The sequence below is a fragment of the Hypanus sabinus genome, chromosome 19 (genome assembly GCF_030144855.1).
Source record: "Hypanus sabinus isolate sHypSab1 chromosome 19, sHypSab1.hap1, whole genome shotgun sequence".
NCBI classification, from domain to species: domain Eukaryota; kingdom Metazoa; phylum Chordata; class Chondrichthyes; order Myliobatiformes; family Dasyatidae; genus Hypanus; species Hypanus sabinus.
The window spans coordinates 73,670,946-73,683,464 of NC_082724.1; the positions used below are offsets into that span (position 1 = coordinate 73,670,946).

At 43.8% G+C, this 12,519-nt stretch overlaps 1 protein-coding gene across 7 annotated transcripts in view; it reads right to left on the minus strand.

The window, feature by feature from the left end:
• Positions 1-12,519, minus strand: part of ogg1 (8-oxoguanine DNA glycosylase) — a 51,636-nt gene that overhangs the window by 26,279 nt on the left and 12,838 nt on the right. For all 7 annotated transcript variants that reach the window (XM_059944736.1, XM_059944735.1, XM_059944734.1 and 4 more), the window contains exon 2: positions 8,869-9,010. In XM_059944736.1, coding sequence (XP_059800719.1) covers positions 8,869-8,978 — 110 coding nt within the window. In that variant the 5' untranslated portion in view covers positions 8,979-9,010. The remainder of the gene's footprint in view (positions 1-8,868; positions 9,011-12,519) is intronic.

Consider the following 12,519-nt stretch of genomic DNA (forward strand, 5'->3'; position numbering starts at 1 on the left):
CCTAGGAGTGGGCATCCTGGAACGATCACACCAAAAGCAAAACATCCCATGCTGAAGGAGGTGAAAAAGAACCCAAGGGTGACAGCAAAGGACGTGCAGAAATCTCTAGAACTTGCTAGAGCCTCTGTTCATGCATCCGCTGTAAGAAAAGCACTGAACAAGAATGGCGTTCATGGAAGGACATCACAGAGGAAACCACTGCTCTCCAAAAGAACATTGCTGCATGTCTCAAGTTTGCAAAAGACCGCCTGGATGTTCTACAGTGTTTCTATTGTTGGCGGGCTTTTGGAGAGTCAGCACGAGGGGGTGAGAGAGAGAGAGGGCGCGATACTGTAAGCTGGGCGACGGAACGGACCCCGAGTGGGGGTCCGAGGCCAGGAGGTTCGACGAGAAGAGGAGACGAAGACAGGCATGCCGGGGGTGCTTGGTTGATCACTTCAGGTGGTCCTGAGCTGCGAGTCGAGGAGGTCTGAGGGGATCGAATGGTGGCCAGAAGACTTCGTGAATTGAGCTCCAACGGTTCTGCATGAAGCAGTTTGGACTTTGATAAGTTTTGGCGCCTTTTCTTTATTTTCTTATCCTTCATATACACTGTATCGTTATTATTCACTTAGTTTAGTCATCTCTATAAAGTGTAATCATTTAATCGCATATGTTATTTGGCAGGGTGGGGACATCACACAGCATCCACACAAGCTGATTATCCAGTTTGGCGGGGTCAAAGGCTGCTCCCCCTAGACGGAAGTGAGCTGAACGAGCCTGAGGCGACCCAGGGGCCACATACAGGAGTATGTCAGGGTAGCAGTCCATCACCTGAAGCTTAATAGAAGTTGGATAATGCAACAATGATCCAAAAAAACAAGAGCAAATCAATAACAGAATGACTTAAAAAGAAGATTGTGTTTTGGAATGGCCAAGTCAAAGTCCTGACCTTAATCTTATAGAAATGTTGTGGAAGGACCTGAAGCAAGCAGTTCATGCGAGGAAGCCCACCAGCACCCCAGAGTTGAAGCAGTTTTGTAAGGAGGAATGGCCTAAAATTCCCCCAAGCCAATGTGCAAGACTGATCAACAGTTAATGGAAATGTTTGATTGAAAACAAAGGTTCACAAAAAACACTTAAATATTAGATCATTTTTCTCAATAAATAAATGAACAAGTATAATGTTTTGTGTTATTTATTTAATTGGGTTTTGTTTATCTAGTTTTAGGATTTACATGAAGATCTGATCACATTTAGGTCATATTTATGCAGAAATAAATATGCATATTCTACAGGGTTCATAAACCTAGCTCCACTGTAAATCTATTACAGTAAGTGTGTGTGCATATATATATTTGTATATTAAGTAGTTAAATTAAAAATAGTGCATAAACAGAAATAATATTAAAAAGTGAGGTACTATCCAAGGGTTCAATGTCCATTTAGGAATGGGATGGCAGAGGGGAAGAAGCTGTTCCTGAATCGCTGAGTGTGTGCCTTCAGGCTTCTGTACCCACTTCCTGACAGTAACAATGAGAAGCGGGCATGTCCTGGGTGATGGGGTCCTTAATAATGGACACCTCCTTTCTGAGGCACCGTTCCTTGAAGATGTCTCGGAGATTACAGAGGCTAGTATCCAAAACAGAGCCAACTAAATTTATGACCCACAGCAGCTTCTTTCTGTCCTGTGCAGTAGCTTCCTGCCCAACCCCCCTCACATACCAGACAGTGATGCAGCCTGTCAGAATACTCTCCATGGTACATCTACAGAAGTTTCAGAGTGTTTTAGGTGACAAACCAAATCTCCTCAAACTCCTAATGAAATATAGCTACTGTATTGTATAGCTGTGTCGATACAGCATGTTGAGACCAGGTTAGATTCTCAGAGGTCTTGACATTCAGGAACTTGAAATTGCTCACTCTCACCACTTCTGATCCCTCTATGAGGATTGGTATGTGTTCCTTCATCTTACCCTTCCTGAAGTCCACAATCAGCTCTTTGGTTTTACTGATGTTCAGTGCAAGTTTGTCGCACATCTAGTTGGTTTATCTCACACCTGTACCTCTGTACACTTATACCTCCATCTCAGATTCTGCCAACAACGATTACATCATCAGCCAATTTACAGATGGTGTATGAGCTATACTTAGCCACACAATCATGAGTATCGACACCTCCACCAGGTTCAGGAACAGTTATTGCCCCTCAGCCATCAGGATCCTGAACCAGCATGAATAACTTCACTCACCCGCAACACTGAACTGATTCCACACCTATGGACTCACTTTCAAGGACTTTACAACTCATGTTCTCCATGTTTATTATTATTATGTATTTTTTGTATTTGCACAATTTGTATTCTTTTGTACATTGGTTGTTCATCTTTGTGCGCAGTTTTTCATTGATTCTGTTGTTTCACTGTACTTATTGGGAATGCGCACAGAAATTATATCTCAGGTGATATATCTTGCTCGATAATGTTTATTTTGAACTAAACTTTTGAACGCTTTCAGTGTACCTGGGTGCAACTGACAATAATAAGCCAATTTACCAATTGAAAGCAGTCATTGCACCAGCTTGGGAAATGTTGTGATAAAGGGGCAAAGTCCCTTTGGAGTGCGTGGTGGAGGAATCTTGTTGAAGTGGTGGAGATTATGAACTATCATTTCCTTAATGTGAAGGTTGATGGAGTGTAAAGTGAAGAGCATGGGAATTCTATCGTTATTCTAGTGCTGGAGAAGGAGAGAGAGAGAAGAGGTGCAGGAAATCAGCAATGTGTGGCTGAGGGCTCTGCCAACACACTACAGTTCAGGAAGGAAGTTAGATACTTCAGAAGCAACTTTGTGGAAGGTCTTGCCATCAGAACAGATAAAATGGAGACAAAAGAACTGGAATGGAGACAATACAGAGCAAGGTAGGGGGAGGAATAGTTGGGATGGACATGGACATGTGTGGGCTTGTAATAATGCCTGTCACTAACAGAGGGAAGGGCCTGAATAGGACTGAACAAAGACAGCTGCATATATCCCATAGCTGGCACTGTAAAGTCTCAATGCCACACCTTTGATTCTAGAATTGGGGGGAGTTGTTCAATGTGAGAATGCACTTATCCAGCCAAGTGAACTCACTGGTGGAGGGGAACTGGTTTGTTCTTGAGCCCACTCAATTATCCTCCTGGTAAAAAAAATTCCCTCCCCTCCTCTCTTCTATTCCCCACTCTGGCCTCTTATGTCTTTCACCTGCCTATCACCTCCCCCTGGTGCCACTTCTTCCCTTTCTCCTAAGATCTGCTCTCCTCTCCAATCAGATTCCTTCCTCTCTAGCCCTTTACCTTTCCCACCCAACTGGCTTCACTTATCACCTCCTAACCAACCTCCTTCCCCTCTTCCCACCTTTATATTCCAGCATCTTCCCTCTTCTTTTCCAGCCCTGAAGAAGGGTTACGACCCAAAATATCAATTGCTTATTCCTCTCCATAGATGATGCTTGACCTGCCTAGTTTCTCCAGCAATTTGTGTGTGTTGCCGTGGATTTCAAGCATCTACAGAATCTCTTGTATTTATGGCTTATTCTTTATTTAAAAAAATCAGAGGGCCCTCAGAACATCCTGGTGTAGTTTAGAGTTTTGGAGGGACAGTAAGTCTGTGAAAAAACGAGTCCATTGGGGTGAAAATGTCAGAGACCAAAGGGTGTCAGATTCTGACGAAGGGTCTCGGCCCGAAACGTCGACAGCGCTTCTCCCTATAGATGCTGCCTGGCCTGCTGCGTTCCACCAGCATTTTGTGTGTGGTGTCAGGTTGTATTGTGTTTAGGTCATTAGAGGTTCTTCGCTCAGTTATTGCAAGAAGAGGGCCCCCATTCTCCATTGCATCCCTCGCTTAGACAAACACCTGGCTGTAGACCCATTGTGATGTAAAGGGTAATTCTACATCTGCACTGGCACTGAAGGACTAATTCACAGGCCCAGGACCGTGAAGCTACTGAATAAAATACTCCTGCTTAACTAACATCATATTGATCTACCATTGTTATCAGGTTTACTCTGTGTCACACAGCAAAATGGTTCATTATTAGTCATCCCCTGTAAAGGGCTGGAAAGACCGTTATACCAAAGCTTTGCAGTTTCTTTACCCCACCCACGCACTGTTACAGTTTGAAGGGCAGCTGAGCAGTGGTTTATGGAGGTAATCATGAAATGTTGGTCTCATCAGTAACACACAAGGCTATGAAATGAGGCCTTCAGTTGGAGGGGTTGACCTGCTATTGCAACCTTAAGGAACCAAGCCATGAAATAATAGAAATAAAACAAACACACTAGAGATATAAAGAGAATAAAATAATGTTAGGTATTACAACGTCTGAACGGGGATATTACTATGAGTTCAGTAGTACACAACATTGCTGGAGCAATTATTAAAGAGATAGAACTTTTCCATTCAACTCTAGGTCATAATACAGTCAGCCCTCCTTATCCACGGGGGATTGGTTCTGGGACCCCCCCGCGGATACCAAAAAACACGGATGCTCAAGTTCCTTATATAAAATGGCGTAGTATTTGCATGTAACCTGCGCATATCCTCTCGTATGCTTTAATCATCTCTAGATTACTTATAATACCTAATACAATGTAAATTCTATATAAATAGTTGTTATACTGTACTGTTTAGGGAATAATGACAAGAAAAAACTTCTGTACATGAGACGCAAGGTGAACAATGCTCAAACAATGAGTGCTGGAGAGAGAACTTCCAGGTTTTCCCAATCTGCGGTTGGTTGAATCTGCACATGCAGAACCCTCAGATAAAGAGCGCAGACTGTATAACTAAAATGTGAAACAGCTCAACAGGTCAGACAGCATCTGTAGGGATACGTAACATTTCAGGTTATCTGCCTTCATCAGTGCTTCACTAAAACTGGCTTTGGATAGTGGAAGCATTTCTTTACCCAGTCACCCATCCCCATTTCTCCCTGTCTGCATTGGTGTAACTGAGGAACTCGAATTGCTGGGGGTGGGAACTGAAATGTAGAGAGGGAGGAAGGGGCAGCTGGCTCACAAATAGAGAAAGTTTACAGGCAGTGTGAGAGGGAGGATAGGCGGCTGATAAAGATGGGATGCGCTCAGACCGATGGTTTGAGATGTGTCTATTTTAATGCAAGAAGCATCATGAACAAAGTGGATGAGCTTAGAGTGTGGATCAGTACTTGGAGCTATGATGTGGTGGCCATCACAGAGACTTGGATGGCTCAGGGACAGGAATGGTTACTTCAAGTACCGGGTTTTAGATGTTTCAGAAAGGACAGGGAGGGAGGCAAAAGAGGTGGGGGCGTGGCACTGTTGATCAGAGGTAGTGTCATGGATGCAGAAAAGGAGGAAGACATGGAGGAATTGTCTATGGAGTCTCTGTGGGTGGAAATTAGGAACAGGAAGGGCTCAATAATTCTACCAGGTATTTTTTATAGAGGAGCACATAGGGAGACAGATTCTGGAAAGGTGTAATAAATAACAGGGTTGTCATGGTGGGAGATTTTAATTTCCTCAGTATTGATTGGCATCTCCCTAGAGCGGGGGGTTTAGATGGGGTGGAGTTTGTTAGGTGTGTTCAGGAAGGTTTCTTGACACAGTATGTAGATAAGCCTAGAAGAGGAGAGGCTGTACTTGGTCTGGTATTGAGAAATGAACCTGGTCAGGTGTCAGGTCTCTCAGTGGGAGAGCATTTTGGAGATAGTCATCACAATTCTATCTTCTTTTCCATAGCATTGGAGAGGGATAGGAACAGACAAGTTAGGAAAGTGTTTAATTGGAGTAAGGGGAAATATGAGGCTATCAGGCAGGAACTTGGAAGCATAAATTGGAAACAGATGTTCTCAGGGAAACATACAGCAGAAACGTGGCAAATGTTCAGGGGATATTTGTGTGACATTCTGCATAGGTACATTCCAATGAGACAGGGAAAGAATGGTAGGGTACAGGAACCGTGGTGTACAAAGACTGTTGAAAATCTAATCAAGAACAAAAAAAGCTTACGAAAGATTCAAAAAAACTAGATAATGATAGAGATCTAGAAAATTATAAGGCTATCAGGAAGGAGCTTTAGAATGAAATCAGGAGAGCCAGAACAGGCCATGAGAAGGCCTTGGCGAGCAGGATTAAGCAAAACCCCAAGGCATTCTACAAGTACGAGGGGTGATTGATAAGATCGTGGCCTAAGGCAGAAGGAGTCCATTTTAGAAAACCTAGCAACATAGTCCCCTCCTACATTTACACACTTAGTCCAGCGGTCATGGAGCATACGGATCTTGGACCTCCAGAAAGTGTCCACAAATGGGTGATTGATAAGTTTGTGGCCTAAGGAAGAAGGAGACGAGTTATACAGCTCTCATTATATGCTCATGCAGTTCAACTCTTTAAGTGATTATGCAGAAAGTTTGAAGTTATTAACTCATCTCCTTCTACCTTAGGCCACAAACTTATCAATCACCCTGATGAGTTATTAACTTCAAACTTTCTGCATAATCATTCAGAGTTGAACTGCATGTGCATGTAACAAGAGCTGTATAACTCATCTCCTTCTACCTTAGGCCATGAACTTATCAATCACCCCTTGTATGTGAAGAGCAAGAGGATAAGACATGAGAGAATAGGACTAACAAGTGAACAAGTGTGACAGTGGAAAAGTGTGTATGGAACTGGAGGTACTTAACGAATACTTTGCTTCAGTATTCACTACGGAAAAGGACCTTGGTGATTGTAGGGATGACTTACAGCGGACTGAAAAGCTTGAACATATAGACATTAAGAAAGAGGAAGTGCTGGAGTTTTTGGAAAGCAGCAAGTTGGATAAGTCACTACGACTGGACGAGATATACCCCTAGGCTACTGTGAGAGGAGAAGGAGAAGATTGCTGAGCCTCTGGAAATGATTTTTGCATCATCAATGAGGACTGGAGAGGTTTTGGAGGATTGGAGGGTTGCAAATATTGTTCCCTTATTCAAGAAAGAGTAGATATAGCCCAGGAAATTATAGACCAGTGAGTCTTACTTCAGTGGTTGGTAAGTTGATGGAGAAAATCCTGAGAGACAGGATTTATGAACATTTGGAGAAGCATAATATGATTAGGAACAGTCAGTATGGCTTTGTCAAAGGCAGGTCATGCCTTACGAGCCTGATTGTGTTTTTTGAAGGTAGAACAGTTGATGTAGTGTACATGGATTTCAGCAAGGCATATGATAAGGTACCCCATGCAAGGCTTATTGAGAAAGTAAGGGGGCATGGGATCCAAGGGGACCTTGCTTTGTGGATCCAGAACTGGCTTGCCCACAGAAGGCAAAGAGTGGTTATAGATGGGTCATAATCTGCATAGAAATCGGTGACCAGTGGTGTGCCTCAGGGATCTGTTCTGGGACCCCTTCTCTTCATGACTTTTATAAAGGACCTGGATGAGGAAGGGGAGGGATGGGTTAGTAAATTTGCAGACGACACAAAGGTTGGGGGTGTTGTGATTAGTGTGGAGGGCTGTCAGAGGTTACAGCAAAACATTGGATAGGATGTAAAACTGGGCTGAGAAGTGTGAGGTGGTTCATTTTGGTAGGTCAAATATGATGGAAGAATATAATATTAATGGTAAGATTCTTAGCAGTATGGAGGATCAGAGGGATGTTGAGGTCCAGGTCAATGTGCTGCACAGGTTGACTCTGTGATCAAGAAGGCATACAGTCCATTGGCCTTCATCAATTGTGGGATTGAGTTTAAGGGCCGAGAGGTAATGTTGCAGCTATATAGGACCCTGGTCAGACCCCATTTGGAGTACTGTGCTCAGTTCTAGTCGTCTCACTACAGGAAGGATATGGAAACCATATGAAGGGTGTAGAGGAGATTTACAAGGAGGTTGTCCGGATTGGGGAGCATGCCTTATGAGAATAGGTTGAGTGAACTCGGCCTTTTCTCCTTGGAGTGACAGAGGATGAGGCAACCTGATAGAGGTGTATAAGATGATGAGAGGCATTGATCGTGTGGATAGTCAGAGGCTTTTCCCCAGGGCTGAAATGGCTAACATGAGAGGGCACAGGTTTAAGGTGCTGGGGAGTAGGTACAGAGGAGATGTCAAGGTAAATTTTTTACTCAGACAGTGATGAGTGCATGGAATGGGCTGCTGGTGATGGTGGTGAAGGTGGATACAATAGGGTCTTTTAAGAGATTCCTGGATAGGTACATGGAAATAGAAATAGAAATAGGTACATTAGAAATAGAGGGCTATGGGTAACCTGAGGTAATTTCTAAAGTAAGTACATGTTCAGCACAGCATTGTGGGCCAAAGGGCCTGTATTATGCTGTGGGCTTTCTATGTTTCTACGTTTGTAGGCCTTTTCGGTGGACACTAATAGACGGGCTGCCCAACACAATCCTTGCTGATCTGCTTTGATGCAAACAACACCTTTCACTGCATATTTTGATACAAATCTGATCCTTAATCGAAGCTATATGACAGTTAAAGGCAGCAGATTTCCTTTCCTCGTTTGTTTTTAATGTGCCTTCATGCATACACGATAAAGATGAAAGATTAGCTTTATTTGTCACATGTTCGTCGAACCATACAGTGAAATATATCATTTCCATCAAGTCAAATCAGCGAGGATTGTGCTGGGAAGCCAGCAAGTGTGACCACACTTCCAGCATCAACACTGACTGCACACAACTTACTATCCCTGACCCGTCTATCTTTGGAAGGCGCGAGGACACTGGAGTACCTGCAGGAAGCCCGTGCAGTCAAACTCTTACAGATTGGGAACTGAACCGGGGCGCTGCTGCTGTAGTAGCAGTACACTAACCGCAGGAACTAGTTCTATAGATGAGGTAACAGACTTATCCAGTTGCAGCAAAATCTTACCGGAAGGACTGACCGCAGGAGAGTACAATATCCAGCCTCAGCTCGGAGCGAGGACAGGGGATTGAGCGCCAGAGTGAAGGGCATTCAGACAGTGTACTGAGTCTTTGCATGACTTGATCGAAAAGCTGACAAAAGACGATTCCTGCAAAATTAATACAGTAACACAGTAATATGAAATCACAGTAACATTCCCATTCGGCTATGTCCATAAATGGCCTCCTCTACTGCCACAATGAGGCTAAACTCAGGTTGGAGGAGCAACACCCCGTATACCGTCTGGGTAGTCTCCAGCCCCTTGGCATGAACATCAAATTCTCCAACTTTCGGCAATTCCCTCCCTCTCCCTTCCCCCATTCCACCTTCACTCTGCCTCCTCTTCCAGCTGCCTATCACCTCTCTCAGGATTCTGCCTTCTTCTATTACCCATAGTGCTTTCCCCTTTCATTCTTTCTTCACCTCTTCTGCCTATCCCCTCCCCCACCCTTTGATCTTTCCTCTGATTGGTTTTTCACCTGCACCTACCAGCCTCCCCCCATCTTCTTTATAGGGCCCCTGCCCCCTCCTTCAGTCCTGACGAAGGGTCTCGGCCCGAAACGCTGACTGTTTGTTTCCACGGATGCTGCCTGACCTGCTGAGTTCATCCAGCTTGTTTGTACAGTAATATGAAGGTCTGCTCAGATAGACAAATAACTATTTTCACATATATTGAGGAAGGACATCATGTTCAAAGCTAAAAGTGGTAAGTTAATTCGTATATTACCCCTAGTGTAGGTGGATGGCAGGGCAGTCTAGGGTGGAATTGATGAGCACGTGACAAAGAAAAGGTTACAGGGAAATTAAGTGGGAGGACAACACTTATGGGATTGCTCTCTGTGTTGGCATAATATGGATGGGCCAAATGTTCCTTTAGTTTTAAATATTCTTTAGATTGTGTGGCATTGATGGCATGGCCAGTACCATTTGCCCAATCCTAACTATTCTGGATTGTCGCCTCAGTAAGTATCTCTATTAATTATTTAAATATTTCACACATAACTGCCAGGACAACCAGATTCAAAAACAGTTACTTTCAGTAAGGCTGATCAACACCTCCACCCACTAACCCGCCTCTCCACACCCCCAACCACCACTACTTTATTATTTCCGGTCAGTCACCTTATGTACAGGCACTCCTGTGCCTAGTGTCACTCTATGGACATACAAGCAATGAAAATGAATTTTCCTGTGTATTTATATTTACTGCATTTTTTATTATTAAGTTCCTTATCTTACTGTGCTTTTTTTGTGCTGCATGAGATCCAAAGTAACAATTATTTTGTTCTCCTTTACACTCGTGTACAGGAAATGACTTTAGGCAATCGTGAATAAATCCATTTAAAGATGAAATGCAAAATAATTTCTACACTAGATGCTGAATTTGTGCACAACAAGTGGAGCAGGCCATTAATCCACAGTAGCGTAGTGGATAGCAGGTTGGGTGTCAGAATTTGGGGTTCGATCTGGAAGGAGTCTGTACGAACTCCCCATAGAACGTGTGTGTTTTCTCCTGGTCCTCTGGATTCCTCCCGTGGTCCAAAGATTTACTGGTTAGTAGGCTAACTGGACATTGTAAATTGTTCTGTGGTTAGGCTTGGGTTAAAATGGGGATTGCTGGACAGTGTGGCACGGAAGCGAGGAACAGCCTATTCTGAGCTGTATCTCTAATTCTCAAAAAAAATCCCTTGAACCACTGTATATGATTGAGATAGATTTCCTACCTTCACTACACCACCTGCAATGACCACTAGCTTGAGTTCCCAGAAACAGGTATGATGAAGTCACCACGTTCCTGCAACCCAATTATGCTTTAGTAAGGCCAGTGTATGGGGTGTCCAGGGAGGGGTAAGACCTCTGGTGAAGGAGCTTGTTGTGTCCATTCTGAGGCTGCCCACTCACCTTTGGTCCCCACCAGACACTCTGCTCTCACCTGTGGCTCCAAGTGGCTGCTTGCATGTGACAGCAGCCACACTGCTTCGACAGGCGGGCTACACCAGGTGAGGGTAGCTGGCGCAGATCTCATACCCCGGTGAGATAGGGATACCTGGTACACTGCTTCGACAGGCGGGCTACACCAGGTGAGGGTAGCTGGCGCAGATCTCATACCCCGGTGAGATAGGGATACGCCTGTCCTAGCATGTGAAGTCAAGCTAGGACTGGGCGGATGAGATCAACAGCGAGATCCAAAGGGCAGGAAGTCAGTTCACCACAGCAGCTAGTGCAACACTATTACAGGTTGGTGCGTCAGAGTTTGAAGTCAGTTCCTTTCACCATCTGTAAGGAGTTTGTACATTCTCCCTGTGACCACGTGTTTTCGCTGGGTGCTCCAGTTTCCTCTCACAATCCAAAACGTACAAGTTAGTGGGTTAATTGGTCACTGTAAACTGTCCCATGATTAGCCTAGAATTAAATAGGCAAGTTGCTGGGCGGTGTGATTGAAAGGGCTGGAATATCCTGTTCTGTATTGTTAAATAAATAAACTGTTCCCGAACTGGGTGGGGTGGAGTGGAGCGAAGGATTCTGTACCTCCTGCCTGATGGCAATAGCATGGCCTGGATGGTGGAGCCCCTTGATGATGGATGCTGCTTTCTTGTGGCAGGACTCCATGTAAATGTGCTCAACTGTGTATGATAGACTGGGCTGTATCCACCACTTTCAGTAGCCTTTTCTATTTGTGGGCATTGGTATTTCCATATTAGGCTGAGGTGCAGCCAGTTAGGATACTCTCCAATGTGCAAAAATTGAAGTTTGTCAAAATGTGTGTGAATTTGATAATAAATTTACTTTGGAATTTGATTACATTTCCTTTCACGGTAATGGGTACTATGTTTGTTCAGTGATTCTAACCCAGTTACAGTTCCTCAATTTATAAACTGATGGCCTGGACTAACAGTCAAAGACTTGGGTTCAAATTCCATCATTGTGGAATTTGAACTTAAATGACTGATCATCTAGATGTTCTTTAAGTTACATGCAATAATGATCACTACAAACTACCAGATCATCATAAAACCCCTTCAATTTCACTCATGTCTTTAAAGAAGTTATCTGTCATCTTTACTCTGTCTATCAATGTGTGCTACAGAAGCTGCAAGGCATTAGATCACAAGACCCTACAAAGGACAGTAAAACCCGCAAGTCGATCACTGGGGTCTCTCCCCCTCTATTTGTGACATTTACCACCAGCATTATACACAAAGGACCCAAAGCATTGTTGAGAATCCCTACCATCCATCCCACAATCTCTCTGACCTACTACCGTCAGGAAGGAGGTACAGCAGCATCAGGACTAGGATTGGCAGACTGGGTAGCAGCTTCTTCCCTCAGGCTGAGATAATATACCCTGCACCACCGAGATCTCATCACTAGGACAACAACCTGTTTGATGTTTAACCTGTACTGTGCACTACATGCATTTCGAAATTATATTTTATTAACTTATTCATGGCAATATTTTGGATTATGTGCTTTGTATGATATATGTACTGTATTGTTGGTGTGAGGAATTACATACAGAATTAAAAGGGCTAAAACCTAACTGACTTATTGGTCGCTTGACAAGTTGTGCTGTGAGTATAATGTATGAACAAAGAAGTGTTTGTTCCATGAGAAGCT